Source organism: Drosophila serrata, unplaced genomic scaffold (assembly GCF_035046125.1).
Source record: "Drosophila serrata isolate PLE 108 unplaced genomic scaffold, ASM3504612v1 contig_249, whole genome shotgun sequence".
NCBI classification, from domain to species: domain Eukaryota; kingdom Metazoa; phylum Arthropoda; class Insecta; order Diptera; family Drosophilidae; genus Drosophila; species Drosophila serrata.
In genome coordinates, this window is record NW_028257147.1 from 2,808,281 (window position 1) to 2,824,566 (window position 16,286).

The 16,286-nt window shown below is 37.7% G+C and overlaps 4 protein-coding genes across 11 annotated transcripts; 3 read left to right on the forward strand and 1 right to left on the reverse strand.

Annotated features, from left to right (window-relative positions):
- Nucleotides 1-84: 84 nt before the first annotated feature.
- On the reverse strand, nucleotides 85-5,121 carry Axud1 (AXIN1 up-regulated 1). 2 transcript variants are annotated; one of them, XM_020956676.2, is made up of 3 exons: nucleotides 4,963-5,121; nucleotides 2,153-4,151; nucleotides 85-1,981 (listed from the first exon to the last, which is right to left on the reverse strand). In XM_020956676.2, exons 2-3 carry the CDS (start codon nucleotides 4,067-4,069, stop codon nucleotides 1,289-1,291), a joined length of 2,610 nt encoding a protein of 869 aa, XP_020812335.2. In that variant the 5' UTR covers nucleotides 4,070-4,151; nucleotides 4,963-5,121; the 3' UTR covers nucleotides 85-1,288. The 2 variants fall into 2 exon arrangements, with proteins under 2 accessions (XP_020812335.2, XP_020812334.2); XM_020956675.2 differs by lacking the exon at nucleotides 4,963-5,121 and adding an exon at nucleotides 4,419-4,901.
- A 2,023-nt stretch (nucleotides 5,122-7,144) lies between these two features.
- On the forward strand, nucleotides 7,145-13,762 carry LOC110187309 (ras-related protein Rab5). 7 transcript variants are annotated; one of them, XM_086832612.1, is made up of 7 exons: nucleotides 7,165-7,291; nucleotides 7,363-7,618; nucleotides 10,944-11,360; nucleotides 11,435-11,555; nucleotides 11,953-12,121; nucleotides 12,182-12,295; nucleotides 12,356-13,762. In XM_086832612.1, the coding sequence occupies exons 3-6, from the start codon at nucleotides 11,092-11,094 to the stop codon at nucleotides 12,280-12,282; spliced, it is 660 nt and encodes a 219-aa protein (XP_086688738.1). In that variant the 5' UTR covers nucleotides 7,165-7,291; nucleotides 7,363-7,618; nucleotides 10,944-11,091; the 3' UTR covers nucleotides 12,283-12,295; nucleotides 12,356-13,762. The 7 variants fall into 7 exon arrangements, with proteins under 7 accessions (XP_020812358.1, XP_086688738.1, XP_086688740.1 ...); XM_086832614.1 differs by having other exon boundaries at nucleotides 7,363-7,459; XM_086832615.1 differs by having other exon boundaries at nucleotides 7,363-7,442.
- LOC147643677 (ras-related protein Rab5-like) lies at nucleotides 12,720-15,096 on the forward strand. Its single transcript, XM_086832617.1, has 4 exons — nucleotides 12,720-14,298; nucleotides 14,548-14,668; nucleotides 14,731-14,902; nucleotides 14,970-15,096. The coding sequence occupies exons 1-4, from the start codon at nucleotides 14,102-14,104 to the stop codon at nucleotides 15,047-15,049; spliced, it is 570 nt and encodes a 189-aa protein (XP_086688743.1). The 5' UTR covers nucleotides 12,720-14,101; the 3' UTR covers nucleotides 15,050-15,096.
- A 71-nt stretch (nucleotides 15,097-15,167) lies between these two features.
- LOC110187329 (ras-related protein Rab-5A-like) lies at nucleotides 15,168-16,215 on the forward strand. The gene is made up of 4 exons (XM_020956717.2): nucleotides 15,168-15,509; nucleotides 15,586-15,706; nucleotides 15,773-15,944; nucleotides 16,007-16,215. Exons 1-4 carry the CDS (start codon nucleotides 15,322-15,324, stop codon nucleotides 16,030-16,032), a joined length of 507 nt encoding a protein of 168 aa, XP_020812376.2. The 5' UTR covers nucleotides 15,168-15,321; the 3' UTR covers nucleotides 16,033-16,215.
- The last annotated feature ends 71 nt before the right edge of the window (nucleotides 16,216-16,286 follow it).

Genomic DNA, 16,286 nt, shown 5'->3' on the forward strand with positions numbered 1-16,286 from the left:
TTATAAAATCTATAAGAGCTTGAATTATTTTGTAACACTTATTTTCGAATTCACTCAAATCCTCCCTAAAAAACAGGTACATTATTTTGTATTCAATATTTATTTAAATAATTGCCATTATTTTCTTTTGTCGTTTTCATTTTTTCTCATTTGTTTTGTCGTTATCAAGTTGAATATACATATTTCTAAACCATGTCTAAAGCATGCATGTTGTTCTGATTTTTTTCTATTTGCTGCCATTTTGTTGTTGATTTTGTTGGTTCATTAAGGCTAAGAGGCTTGAGGGTCAGAAATGAGGAACTTAGAAACTAAATGAATACTTCTTAATTCGCAGCGAAGGACTGCGGACAACAGACGAAATTATAAAAGGTGTAGTTAAATGTTAAGATTGGCCTGTTAAATGCAAACAATACAAAAACACAAAAGTTAAGCGGGGGATAAATCAGATTTGACACACAGATTTTTTTCTTTTTCTTGTTTGGATACAACTCGGAGGCTCTAAGCTCATTAAATTCATAAAAGCCACGCATTTAAACAATTTAATTATATTTTTGATTACCTCTTTTTTAACACGTAATCAATTTGTTCGTTTTATAGATTACTCAAAAAAATTGGAATTAGTTGAGGTTGAAGTTGATGTTGGGGAAGAAAATATACCCTAAGCAACAGAGTAACTAAATTACATTATATCTTACAAGACTAATTAGAATTTAACAATAAAAATTATTTATACAAGGCGGTTTTGAGCCGCTCTACTGAAGAGGTCTTTGAAAAATCAAGGAGACACACTATCGCCCATTCTGCGATCTATTTTGATTCCTGCCCCTGATTTTCCATCTTCCATTTTTTTTCTTGTCTCCGTTTTCTTTCCCTGCCCCGCCTCACCGATGCCGCCTTAAGCTTAATGAAGTCTTTTCGCTGTGTAAAATTGCTATAAAAACTATTCCCAGCTCTCTCATTGTTACTTTTAATTCAATTTAAGGGTGTGGTCGCTTTTCTTTCTCCGCAACTCCAAGTAGCTTTGTCAAAGAGTCTAATGACATATTTTTATATGAAAGATAACTGAATTTTCATAAATGTGCAATTAAAAAATAATGGAATCTTGGGTTCAAATAAAAAATATACTAAAATATTTTCCACTTTTGAAAATTAAACTTAATAAAAGGAATTCATGCAATTTAAAATATAGTTCTAGAAGCTACTCAACATTCCACGAATAGTTTTTATGACAAGGTTACTGAGAATTGAACAAAGATACCTTCAAACGACACACACACCCACTCCCACTCTAAGTAGACTCATTTAGAGACTGATGTTGCTGGTCTAGCGGCTGGCGGGGCTGTGGTGCAGTGGGAGGAGCAGGAACAGGAGCGGGAGGCTGTGGCAAGGCCAACGTTGTCATCGGTGACAGTTTGCTCTCCACGACGGCGACAATGGGCGCAGGATTAATCAGCGGCGGGGGCAACGCCTCGAAATTCATACATCCACGCTGGGTTTCTTCCATAATGGGCGGTGTGTCTATAGAATCAATTGTGGTTGTACAGGAGGTGGCTCTTCCGGCGCCACTATAACCCTCCGAAACAGCCACCAGGGCGGCGGTGGTGTTGCGGTTGTGCTGCAGCAGATCGTTGATCTGGGAGAGGCGCGAGGAACTGGCGATCGGTGTGCTCAAGCTAATAAATTCATTGGCATTGGCCGGGGACGTGCACGAGGAGGAGGGTGCCGTGGTGGCTGGCGAGGATGCTGTTGCTGCTGCGTTTCCAACGAGACGCGACGACAAGGTGGAAGAGGCTGCGGTCATGGAGGCGACGGTGGTCTGGTATGGTGCATTGCTGGAGGCTGTCGTAGTCGCATTGCCATACGGGGGAACCGAGGGCACTGCACAAGAGCTGTAGGCACAGGAGCTGGATGCTCCTGATGCTGAAGAGGCGACGACCGGTGATGGTGAATGCGGTTGATAGGCGGTCGGATAGGAAGTAAGCTGTACAATGGATAAGGATTTATATTAGTTATGCAGCAAACTTTGAAAGCCGAGAGCTGTTTGACATAAATAAGTGCCACATGAACCAACGCTGAAGTTTGTCTTGTCTACATTAAGTTCGCTTATGACCCAGTAAGGTTAATAATACGGATTACGAACTTTTTCACTCACCTGGGCGCTGCCGTAGCTAAGCGATTGATATAGTTCTCCGTACGAGGGCGTGGCATTGCTACCACTGGCAAAGAGTCCAGAGTCTAGGCTGTCTAGCTGCGGATATCCCGCGTAGCTCTGGTTGTGCGTCGCCTGCTGGCCGGAAGCCGTGACCTGCTGTTGTTGCTGTTGGACCTGTTGTTGGTAGTAGCTCACACTGCTCTCGGGCGTGTAGGCTGGCGAGGCGTAGCCGGAACTGTAGTTGGATTGTGTTTGCAGGAAGTACGATGAGGGTGAGGCTCCCGTTCCCACCGGCGAGTAGCCAATGGTCTGCTGGGATTGTTGCTGCTGCTGCTGTTGGAGATGCCCCCCTTGGACGCCTTGAACGGAGCCCTGTCGCTGCTCCATATCCAACCGCATTACGGTGTGGATGTAGTGAGTTCGCACCCTGGTGGGATTAAATTCCACCCGTCCGACGGTATTGCCGCAGGCCTCGCGAGTACAGCCGCATGGGAACATGGCTCTGTCCACCTGGCACTTAATGCCCGCCTGGCTGCAGGCACACGTTTCCGGGTCGCAAAACTCACGGCAGGAGCAGCCACAAACCTCTCTTGAATTCCTTATATCCCGGCACTCGCTCTTCTCACTGGCATCTATCTTCCGCACTCCAGCCGCTTTCAGAAGCGCCCGTCTTTGTTTCGGTGTCACCGGCTGAAGGAAGCCATTGGAGCCATCATCCGCATCGGAGCCACTGCCCTCGCTTAGGTAATCCTCCTCCGATTCCTCACTGTCATCGCTGCTGGATCCTCTTGGCTGCAGGTCCTGGTTCTGGCTGCGATGTGCCCTTCGCAATTCCGCCGCATGTTCTGCCAGCGTCATGGTTTTAAAAGCTATATGCCTGGCCCCCATGCCCAGGGTGCATCCGCCAGCGGTGGGCACGCAACCGAATCCCTGCTGTCGCGGAAAATAGTACACCTTCACCTGGTCAAAGTTAATGGAGCGCTTGACCCGCTTTTGGGCGGCCATCGGAGGAGTCGATATGTCGGGCACCAGATCAATGCCATCGGCTTCCGAATCATCCAATCGTCGCTTGAGATTGGATCTAATGGGTTTCGGTTCTTGCTGCGGCTTTGGTGCCTCCTGTTCGGCTTCCTTTTCCGTCTGATCAGCCTTCAGCAAAGCAGTCGTTTCGCTGCCAAGTCCAGAGTCGGAGCCACCGTCTCTCAATTCGTCCTCTTTAGTCTTAGCTTGCTTAGTCGGTCCCAGGGGCTCTTGATTGGTCGGTGCCACTTTGTCTCGCGAACTGGAAGCTACTTCCGTCTCATTATCTAGCTTCAGCCAGAGCAGCTCGCCACTGGTGTCCACCTCTTCATTGGTGGTGACCGACGACGAGTCCAGTATGTTGTCAATGGCCAACGGATCCTCAGACACTGCATCGGAGGCTATCGAGGAGTTAAGATCGGCATCGCCCAGGACGATGATCTCATTGTTGGGGAAATTCTCTAGCTCTAGGAACTGCTCCTCAAGATCCGGATCCGTTGGAGCATGCGCAAAATCCGCCAGCTCATCGTCCAGCTGCTCCATCGGCAATGGTAGCAAGGCCATCGCCTTGGCCTTGGCCGCATGCACCTTGGTGGCATCGATTATCGAGGTCTTGATCTGCCGCTCAATGTCGTAGTCATCATCGTCGTCCTCACGCTGTAAATCAGGCATATCTCCCTCCTCGAGTCTCCGCTGAAGGTCCTCAGGATCAACTTCCTCACGAACCGCACCATCTTTCCTTATTTTCGTCTCGCCTTCATCGTTGGCTTTCAAGCTGTCGGTTGCTGTTGACTCTCTTTGGGTGGCCGTCGTGTTTGCTGCTGATGGGCTGAACATGTTGGAGCCGCTGGCATTTTTTTGTATATACGTGAATATCTTTTTGATGGGAGTGAACATGCTACTGCCTTTCGAGACCCCGTCAAACCTGGGCCCTAAAAAGCAGGATTCCTCCCTAGAACGCGACGCGTCCTAGGCACATCTAAAACGGTCAAGACAAAAAAAAAGAAAACTTGAGATTTACATAATGTAATGCCGGGGAAATTCCATCAAACAGGTAGGTGAAAAATTCTAGATCAGGTATGTATGTATGTGTGTATGCACTAGTATTTGTGGGAGTGCCTGTGTGTGTGCGGTGTATCCTGTGAGGCAGGATCTCCCAGTAATTTGCACAAAAGCACAATCAAATATCTAGAGCACACAACTGAAAAACGAAATCAATATTGATTAGCTTGCAAGAGACACGCACCTTTTGCGATTATTTATCAGAGTTAAATCGAACCAAAGGACTCGCGCGATCACCTTTGTAATCCTTTTTCGAATTTGCGTTGCAGCTGCGACAAAAAATAAAACGGCAATGGGCAAAAACTAAGAGCGAAAGAGACGACGAAAGGCGTGATTGTGTGCGTGTGTGTGCAGGAGGCGCAGCAGCAGCGAATGAAACGATGGCAAATCTGCGTATGTGTGCAGGACGCGGTTGTATTTCTACTATTCCATTAACAACTTTATTAATTTCACACGCAACCAATTGTACTTGTCGCTCGGCTCTACTTCTTCGAGCGAACTCTTTTTATTTCGATAGACTCTGCACTTTTCACGATTTTTCTCACTTTTTTCACAGATTCTCGCAATGTTATTACAATTTCCATTCCACCTAGCAGTGTGGCCGTAGTGGAATCTTTGCGAATTGCTGGTCGGAGCACTGCGAATATACCAGATTTGTACGAAAGACCTAGGAGAAGGGGCGCTCACGCGTGTCACGTATTCGCAGAAGTGAAATAATTGCAATTTACCCAGAGAAAATGTTTCCAAAGGCAATCCTAGTCTTTTTCATTATATAGTTTTCTAGCCAATGCTTTATTGGCCTGTATTTGACAGCTTACTCGAAATCTAGGAGTATAAACACAATGACGTCACGAGATCTGGGGCATACGATTATCGAAAATAAAAAATATACTGCAAATACTGAAGTTTTGCAATTCCTTGCCACGATAAAAATAAACAATTTCAGATGTTTTACCTCATATTCAGGCTGCAATAAGCTACAAAGGCTTAAAAATTGTCTTATATAGTTAATAAAGTGATCCAGGTCATCTAAGCATCGGACTACAATTTCTATATGAGCTTTGATATTTTATAATTAAATATTAAATTTCTTGTTTTTCCTTTTATTTTCAATTAAAAATGTAGCAAAACAGTGTTTTTATTTATTATAAATAAAAAATCCAACATATATTTTTCGTATCCAATCGATATTATTTCATCACATGGGATAGTTTTCATGTCTTTTTGACCTGGCTATTTTACGTTTTCTATCACTTCAGATTGTAAATATAAATATATTTGTTAAGTTCTACACTATTGTCTATATTATTAGACTTTAGTAATAAATACAACAATAAATTGATCAAAAATTGCAACAAAAAATACATATAAATAAATAAAAATAAATATTTAGACCCCTATCGGTTAATATAATATACACATAATATGTATAGTCTGCAACGTTTTAAAGCTAAAATAATCTGAAGCTTTTATTATAATTAAAAAATCCAACCCATATTTTGTATATCCAATCGATATTATTTCATCACATGGGATAGTTTTCATGTCTTTTTGACCTGGCTATTTTACGTTTTCTATCACTTCAGATTGTAAATATAAATATATTTGTTAAGTTCTACACTATTGTCTATATTATTAGACTTTAGTAATAAATACAACAATAAATTGATCAAAAATTGCAACAAAAAATACATATAAATAAATAAAAATAAATATTTAGACCCCTATCGGTTAATATAATATACACATAATATGTATAGTCTGCAACGTTTTAAAGCTAAAATAATCTGAAGCTTTTATTATAATTAAAAAATCCAACCCATATTTTGTATATCCAATCGATATTATTTGTTCACATAAGATAGTTTTCTTGTCTTTTTATCCGAGCTATTTTACGTTTTCGATCACTTCAGACTGTAAATGTAAATTTATTTGTTAAGCTCTACACTATGTTCTATGTTATTATACGTAAGTAACAAATACAACAATAAATTGACCAACAAATGCAAAAAAAAATAATAATAATAAATAAATAAAAATAAATATATATGTCAAAATTACATGAGAAATTACCAATGCTTTCTTCTAAATCTTTTTTAAGACTATCTTACTTACTTTGAAACGTATAATAAATATAAACTTATACATTTTAAAAAGAACATACTTAGAATTAACTTATTATAAAATTTTGATATTCCGATATTTAGGCCCCTATCGGTTAATATAATATACACATAATATGTATAGTCTGCAACGTTTTAGAGCTAAAAAAATCGGAAGCTTTTATTATAATTAAAAAATCCAATCAATATTTTGTATATCCAATCGATATTATTTGTTCACATGGGATAGTTTTCTTGTATTTTTACCTGAGCTTTTTACGTTTTTGATAATTTCATATTGCAAATGTAAATATATTTGTTAAGTTCTACACTATTGTCTTATGTTATAAGCCGTTAGTAATAAATACAACAATAAATTGACCAAAAATTTCAACATAAAATACATATATATAAATATAAAAAAATATATATGTATAAATTACATGACAAATTATCAATGCTTTTTCCAGAATCTTTTTTAATACCATATTATTTGTTTATTTTAAATGTATAATAGAGATATTTTTATACTTTAAACACGGAACATACTTGAAATTAACTTATTTATATATATTGATTTTGCGATATTTAAGCCGCTATCGGTTAATGTAATTTAAACATATTACATATGCCAAAAATCCGTTATTTTGCATCGAAAACATATTCTGGCATACTTTAAGGCTAAAAATAATATATTTTGTTGAAGTTTTAACAAATTAAATAATGTAACAAATGTAATAATTTGAATTAATTAAGTTAAATAAAAATTTTTATTCGATATTTTTTTCAAGAAGAATATATTTTGTTCACATCTAGTGAGGTCACCTTAAACAAACCTAGTATGACCATCTTATTCAACGCTAGTGAGACCAGCTGTAATGGAGCCTAAAACCCTCTTTTTCTGACAAATTTTTGCAGTACAAACGGAAAACCTGGCAGAGAGTGCTAGAAAGTTGTAAGTTTTGCAAATAAACCACGTAAATTCCTCGAAACAGTGATGAGTGCAATATAACACCTGACCTTCAGGGGATCATAAAGTTCACAAAAAACGCCAGCAACGCCCTGCAGCGGTGACGTCGCCCTGGAAATCGACAAAAACAAGACTTGTGAGGAACTCCGAGAGGCGAGTCAGTCGTCAGTCGCTATCCGTCTCCCTCTGCGCTCGTTTCGTTTCGTTTTTGGGGCTGTTTTGGGGAAGTCGGGTTTGGAAAAAACGCTGATATAAACGCTTTTCTGGGCGAGCCAACAACCGTGGAGCGGCAATCTGAGTGCGGCATTAAATGTGCGTAAATCCGTGTGGTATCGAGTGATTTTGCGTTGTTATTTTCCCCCCCACCATTAATTAAGAAAGTTGTGTAAAATTTTTCTCCCTGTCCGCCATGGTGCGAGTGCGAGAGCGAGCGCGATAGCTGGCCCTGAATTTTTGGGTGCGTTGCCCAAGTGAGCGGCTGTCAGAGCGAGATGGCCGTATGACCTGCTCCAACTGCAGCGTGCACAGTGGTTTGCGAAAGGCGAAATACTTGTGTTTTGAGCGATAAAAATTGCAATGCAGGTGCACCCAATGCACTAGTGGGAAATAAAGCAAATCGGTTCGGTTTTCATTATCTAGCGCTTTATTATAAGGTTCTTAATCGGTTGAATGGAGCGAAATTGGACGTTCTTTGTTTAGATTGTTTTGCGTCTTAATTAATGAGTAAATGTCTGTGTGTTTGTGTCAGTGCGGGTGTGCTTGAGTGTGTGTGTGCATTTATCTTCAATCCCGTTTCTTATCGTGCCAGTCACCCAAAACTCCCCCCGCTTTTCCACTGTATATTTTTCTTCAAAGCCGCAATGTAAACAAAATCGCATCCTCCATTCGCACATTTGTTTATTTTAGCTTTTTTATTTTACGCTCAGCTTACAAATGAACTCAATCGACAAAGAGAAAAACGGTTGTCATTCATATCAGACTTTCTGTATGTGGCATACGTGTGATTATTGTAAATATAAGTTGCTAATTGTATTCTTATTGTACGACGACGACGTGTTTGAAATGCGTGCTGAGAAAATTGCACTTGTTGACTTTACGAGTGAGGCAATTCCACATTCCAGGTCATATTAATAGGGCCAGGACATGTCTTACAACAAAGTCGTCTTATGGTGAACGGGTTTTCCTAAAATATAACATTTTATGTATTTATATTTTTATAATGCTCCTAAGTTAATCATCAAAAAAATTTAATATTTTTTAAAATGTTAAATTCTTATCCTCTTGTAGTTGTTTTTATTATTTTTATATATCATTAACTAAAAAACACTAAAAGATTTGTAGTGCGAATACCACTACTCGATGGAATTTATTGTTATTCGTTGATCCTACTTTGATGGACATTGTTGTTTGAGTTTTGTGGTTGTTCCTCTCTGGAATTTTTCACTTGTTTTGGTATTGGTACGTGTGAATGACGCATCATCAGCTGTTCTAAAAGAACCAAGTACCGTAATTTTCTGAACCAAGCGGCCGTCCGTTGTTTTATATTTTATTGAATTTTCCGCAGACGGCGACGAAGGTTAAAGAGTGTTAAATGTTTAATTTATAGCTTTAGCCAGAGTGATAAAATAGATAGTATCTTTGCGGGTGAGTGTTGTGCTTGCCAGCTGCTAATATAAGACATGGAAAATTTCTAACTTTGCTTTATTGAAACGTCGTAGCCGGGTTTAATTAAATTTAAAAGTCGGCTTTTTGTGTGCGGCGGCCATAAAATGCCAAATACATACAGGCGTCATTTGCGAAACAACACAAACAGCAATTGTAAGCGAAATTTCTTTATCGCAATTGGGAGAGTATTTTTGTGTTTTTTGTTTAAAGAGAGCAAATTTGCCGCCAGAGCTTTGTGATGGTGTATTTGTGTGTGTGTGTTGGAGAGTGACTTGACAACTGACTGTGCACTTTGCTCCAATGTCTACAAAAACAATAGAAGTGCCGTGGAGAGCTGGGAAAGAGGAAGAGAAATATGCTTTTTTTTTACATCGCTTCAAACAATTGTTGACTGACTGCATTTTTAATGTCATCGAGGTATATATAGAGAGAGAGAGAGAGAGAGAGAGAGAGAGGGAGAGCCTGCATATTTTACTTAGCTCCCCCGCACCAGCTTCTTCGTTAATTTAATAACACCGCACAGACACAGCTACTACAACTACACTATTTGTCATGCTTTTACTTTCTCCTTGCTTTTTTACATTCGTGAATGAGACGCTTTAATTTGTTTTGCATTGATTTTTATCACAGCTTCCGCCCCCGTTTTGTCTCTCTCTCTCTTTATTGAATTCTCTCCACTTTTAGTAAATGTTTCTCCGCATGTTTTTTTTTTGTAGAATTGGATCTCTTGATCTTTGTAGACTTATCTGTACAGTCTGGCATCAATGTGTTAATTAATCACTGCTGGAATTGGAAGATTAGACAAACTTGAGGTCTAGTCTTCTGAACTTTCCCAAATAACACTATATTTTTTGTCAAAGATCAGCATTTAATGTGCTTTAAATTAAGTTTAGTTACTGCGGGGACAGTGTGGTATATGACTCATGGAAGTTCGAGTGATAACAGCAATCTATTCCTACAACCCATGAATAATGCGAGGCGTCCTCTCTCCGGCCTACATTTTATATGTACACATATTTATATTCAATATCTTTTATATACAAACAATTGTGTATTTATGAATAACCCGCCCTCGAAAAAGTTTATCAGAAATTTTATGCGATATCAGTTGGTATAGTAGCCCCTAAGGAGATACATTAAAAGTTTTTAGGGGAATTGCGATAAGACAGATGATTTGCCGGGGACCAATACTTTTGTTCGTATAATTCCAAAACCCCCTTTTATTTGTCGCCGGGGAAAATAGGCGACTAGAAGAGGAAATACAATAATTGCGCCTAAACAACAACATTCTTAAGGTTTCTTCCGATTTCTGTGTGTTTGCCAAAGTATTTTTAGTTGTTGCTGTATTTTGCTTTTGCATTAGCAATTAACTACTATAGTGTTTGTAAATGTTTGAACCTGACACGCAAGCAACTAAATTCTTGACATTGAAAACTCTGGCTTATTATCTTGGCTCTCTGAAGGTTAGTTATCCACGTGATTACCATTAAACGCTCTGTGATTCTGGTGAGATAAGAAATTTCTGTAGCTGTTGTAATGATGTTTGGCTTTAATATTCGTTCAAATACTTTTACTGGGCGTATTGCTTTCAATTTCAATGGGTTTTATCGATTACCATTTACTTGTGCCCTCTTTTATCCGGAATTCCCTCTCTCTCTCGGTGTTCCTTCTCTGATGGATGGATGATGGCGGCATTTAATGTACAAACATACTATATTGTCGGACATATTGCATTAAATATACTGGGCTTGTCGACGGCGTCATTAAACAAACGAAGGCGCCACTCTGTCCTCGTGCGCTTTTCTGTAATGTTTATCAATTACCCTACAGACATGGTCAAGAAAATAGGTCTGCAAATGATTTCTTTTGTATATAAATATTTGTGAAGCAAAATGTTTGTTTAGAAGCCTCAAGAATATAAGCTTGTTCATAAATTAACTTGTTAATTAATTATTCTTAACTTATCTTGCAGACTCCTCACCTCACACTAATCACACACACTCCAGCTTACTTGGCACCGGAAGTGAGTTGCAGTAAACCGTCCGTAGAACTTCAATCACCAGTTGCCATCTCAGTGGAGCAGAAGCGCATCTCCGCATTTAAACCGAAAGGAAGCGATAATGGCAACCACACCACGCAGCGGCGGGGTTGGCGGCGCTGGAACAGCGACGCGTCCCAATGGCACATCGCAGAATAAAAGTTGCCAATTTAAGCTGGTGCTCCTGGGCGAATCCGCTGTGGGCAAGTCATCCCTGGTGCTGCGCTTCGTCAAGGGACAGTTCCATGAGTACCAGGAGAGCACGATAGGTGCGGCCTTTCTGACACAGACCATTTGCATAGAGGATACTGTGGTTAAGTTCGAGATTTGGGATACGGCTGGCCAAGAGCGGTAATTATAGTGTGAAAAATATATACAACACGAAATTGAGATTAATTAATTCACACCATTATTTGTATTTACAGATATCACAGCTTAGCTCCCATGTATTATCGGGGAGCGCAGGCTGCCATCGTTGTCTATGATATACAGAATCAGGACAGTTTTCAGCGTGCAAAAACTTGGGTCAAGGAACTGCATAAACAAGTGAGTGTCATTAATCTATATGTATCTTCGACTCACTTCCTGCCACAATCAAGGTCAATGCAATCTCGTGCAGAACGTTTTCATTATTGAATAAATGTGAATTCTCTTTGTTGTTGCTTATTAAGTGAACAGTGGGTGCAATGAACTGTATTCCGAGACATTTGGCATTCATCCACGCCCCATTGCATTTATTTATTTACTTGGCCATGAGGAAACTCCTTTTCAAAAGAATAATATAATAATATATAACTTAAAACATCTCCTACAAGGTATATTATAGTAAATTAATCAAATATAACATTTTGAACGAGATTATCTTTTAGACTTTACACCATTTCATATTAATTGATGTTAAATCTTTAAAATATATTCATTAATTGAACTCAATTCCTTGCAGGCCTCACCAAACATTGTCATTGCGTTGGCCGGTAATAAGGCGGATCTGTCAAACATTCGAGTGGTGGAGTTCGATGAAGCGAAGCAATATGCCGAGGAAAACGGGTTGCTCTTCATGGAAACGTCTGCGAAGACGGGCATGAATGTCAATGACATCTTCTTGGCCATTGGTAAGGCTAACGAATTTTTTGAGAGGCAATTGAACATTTATATTTACCCTGTGATTGCAGCCAAGAAACTACCTAAGAACGATGGAGCCAACAATCAAGGAACCAGCATAAGGCCGAATGGAAATGAAACAAATCGGCAGACGAACAACTGCTGCAAGTGATGTCCCTTTGTAGGTAAGTGTGTATCATTTAAAACCCATCATTTTATAACTAACGTAATTTGTTTTGTTTCAGAAAATGAAATTTCCAACGAGAGATTTGAAAAGTTTATGCTGATAATTATAAATAAAAAAATTATTTAAAAATTTAACAGAAAGCGATGAAAAGAAATACCTACAGCCGGCTCTCTCACGAGGGGCAAGCAATTTAATTTTCACAATTAATTGATTGGATTGAGAGCCACAGAAAAAAAAAACAAAACAAAACAAAATGTTATACAGAATGGCATTATAATAATTATAAATTAAATATGAAGGATCCTCTCCCAAATGATGAAAGTTAGTTACATATTCCCACACCTCGACTTTCCCCAATTAGACTCGATATCTGTCCAAAACAAATCAACTGACACGCCCCGGCAATTGAGCTAAACTATCAGTAAAAATAATAATAATAATAATGCAAACATAAACCATTTTCAATAACAATTCAAAGTAATAATAAATTTTGAACAGAAAGCGCGCAGAAGGAGGATGTTTTTGCAGAGTTCGTCGTGTCGTAGAAAGTTTCAAATTGTATTGTAAAAATCCAAAACAAAAGCAAAACAGAATATTTGTAAAGTTTACATTTCGTGTAAGTTTCTGAGCGAATTATTTAAGTGAGAGGGAAGATGATTCCAGTTGCAGTTGTTCTCAGCAGCGTTCCAAATAAAATTACAAAAAAAATGAAAAGAAAAAACCAACACCACAAAGAGCAGATAAGTTCGGGCCCAGCGGAAGAAGCTGAAGATCCTCGCTCGCCTCGGTCTGTGGCAATGTGTGTGTCTCTCCGGCTCTGAAGCGCGGTGGACACGTGTGATAGTTGCAATTTATATAAATTATATATACACATATGAAAATGAAGAAAAGAAAAGAAAAACAACCACAAAAACAACAAAAATTATGCATAATTTTGAGTTTTTTTTCCATTATTATTTCTCGTCTATTTCGTTGAACTATTTTTCCACATTCTAGCAACAATCGAAGATTTACTGCTACTATCTTTAAAAATAAATGAGAAAACAAAACAAAAAAAAAAGTATCGTAAAATCATAAAAATTACACTTACATTAATTGTATGCAATTAAGTAACGAGGATGACGAGGAGGAGGAAGTAAAGTGAAGTCTTAAACATAATAAACCCTGAAATACTTTACCATAAATGCAAAAATGAGAAAACAAACGTAAATAAACGAAACGAACAACCACAACAATACAATAAACTTTTTGTTTAAATATTGTTTCACAAAAACAACCAACACCGGTGATTTTTGGAATTCAATTGTATTGATTAACTCTAAAATCCGGATGCTTCTTATTTCTTTCCAATTTATAATTTTTGTGTTGTCTGTATGTAATTTAAATTTAACATTTATAAATTATAATAAATGCAAACATCGTATATACTTATATATATGCATATATGTATGTATATGGAACCGTATATATATATAGTCATTCGATTTGGATCGAGATTGGAAAGTTCTTTGTTATTAAATCGTGGGTTTTGTTTATTTTTTAAAGCAATCCTTATCGCACAAAGTTTTCTGACCTGAAAATAACATTACTTGCCAAGTCATTGAGGCGGAATTTTTATTTTATTTGTTAGAAAGTCTGAAGAAAGCCAGACATATGTAATGACTAAATGGTGCAAGGTTTATAACAAATCAATCGTTACAACTGCAATCTTTTTCCGATCGTATTTATTGGGGCTCGATGGAGTAGCCAGCTCTTTATTATTGTTGACCAGTCACCCAAGGAAGCTCGGATCGATCGGTCGACCATGGTGGCGCCAGAATATGAGGTGATAATCTTGGGTAACTCAAATGTCGGAAAATCTTCACTGCTTTCGTGTTACATAAACGGGAAAGTCCCTGAAAAAACGCAACCCACAGTGGGTGTGGAGTTCCTGGTGAAGACTATAGCTGAGAACGATTTTAATGCAAAATTAAAGATCTGGGATACATCGGGTCAGAGGCGGTAAGTCATAAATAATAATCCTTGAAAGGGAGTGAAGCTTGGAATATATAGCAAGAGAAAAAATCCTATTATATCGGATGCAATATAATATATTTGATATTGAAATCATATACAGCAAAGCAACGTTAAAATATAGAATTATTTATAACCTTTGAGGTACTGTTTCTATTTAGATTCATAATAATAATATAAAAATTTTCATTAAATTTAATTCTTTCTGCACTTAATTAAATATTTTTTAACTATAAGTTTTAGGGATATATTACGAAAGAATTACACAAACTTTCAAGGAGCCCTTTTGGTATACGACATTCATAATCGAGATAGCTACAATGCCGTTCAGGAATGGGCCTTTGAACTTAAGGCCAGGGTGAATATTTATATATAAATTGTTTTTGTTTTCATAGTGTAATAAACTTTTAATAATTTCAGAAAGTCATACCGAAAATAGTCATTGCCTTGGTAGGCCACCAAGCTGATATTCTCGAAAATAAAGTTATAGCTACCGAAGAGGCTGAAGAATTTGCAGAACGGAACGGTCTGATATTCTGGGAAACCTCCTCAGTTACAAATTTGAACATTAATAGGTGTTTTCTGGATGTTGGTTAGTTATATTTTCAGTCTAGTGTTAAGCTTTTTTATTAATTTCTTAATTTATTTGCTTCTTCTAGCCATTGGTATCAAAAAAGCTAGAATTCGGAGTTGTTTTGAGGCATTATTATATAAGAAAAAATCAAATTGGTATTTGTAAGCATAAAGAGATCTACAACAAAATAAATTAAAATTATCTCAATAATACTTATATTTTGTAGAAATATTTTAATTCATATATTAATCTGTAATCCGATGATGGGTATAATTGTTTAACGTAAACAGACCCAGACTTCAAGAACACTTTATAGTGTCCTCAAATTCAGAGGTGTTAATTTTTATATCAGAGTAGGCGATCCAAAGTTCTTCAAGGAGTTACGTATAATTGGGATTACTATTCAGCTGATATTTGTCCAAAGGAACTGCAGGATAATGGAATTTCCAATAGTTGTCCTGGGAGACGCATCCGTTGGTAAAACATCATTGATATCGCAATATAAATGGAATAATCTACCAACACATGAGGACTCCACAAGGGAGATGACATTCTGGTTAATAAATAAACCAATTTTGTGTCCGAAAGACAAGCTAAAAGTATGGGATACGCCAGGACGAAGGCGGTGAGTTCTTAAAAACGTAAATAAATAAAATAAAAATTAAAAAAATATTATCCTGAATTTCATTTTTCTTGATTAGATTTCAAAATGTAGTACGCAGCAATTTACCAGAGAGTAAAGGTGCCTTGGTGGTCTATGACATCCACGATCGGGAAAGCTACAGGAAGGCAAGAGATTGGGTTGCGGAACTAAAAGCATTGGTACTTTAAGAATTTGGTACTATGAAAATTTAATATTTTATAGCTCTAATTACTTTTTAACTGCAGAAGAGATCGGATAAGTTTATAATTGTCTTAGTGGGTAATAAAGTGGATATAGCTAAAGGTCGTGAGGTATCCACTGCTGAGGCCAAGGATTATGCCAAGAGACACGACTTGATATGTAAGGAAACCTCTGCAGTGACAAAATGTAACGTGGCATCGTGTTTTGATGAGCTTAGTAAGTTATAGTAACTAAATTTTGATTACCATAAATACCACAAATAATAATATTTATTTTAGTAAAAGCTAGCCTCGCTGAAATTTAATGGCATACCAGAAAGTTACTGGAAATATATAAATGACAAGATGTACAAGAGCATTCCAATAGTTGTCTTGGTCTGTTAAATATATTAAAATACTTTTGTAAGAAAACAATTTTTAGTTTAGTTTTTAGTTTTAGTTTTTTAATTTTTTAAATGAATAAAACAGTTCATAAAGAAATATTCAAACCCATTTTTCCGTTTCATTGTCCCCATGTTAGAAATCTCAAAAGATTTACGTATCTAAAAGTATTTCAAAT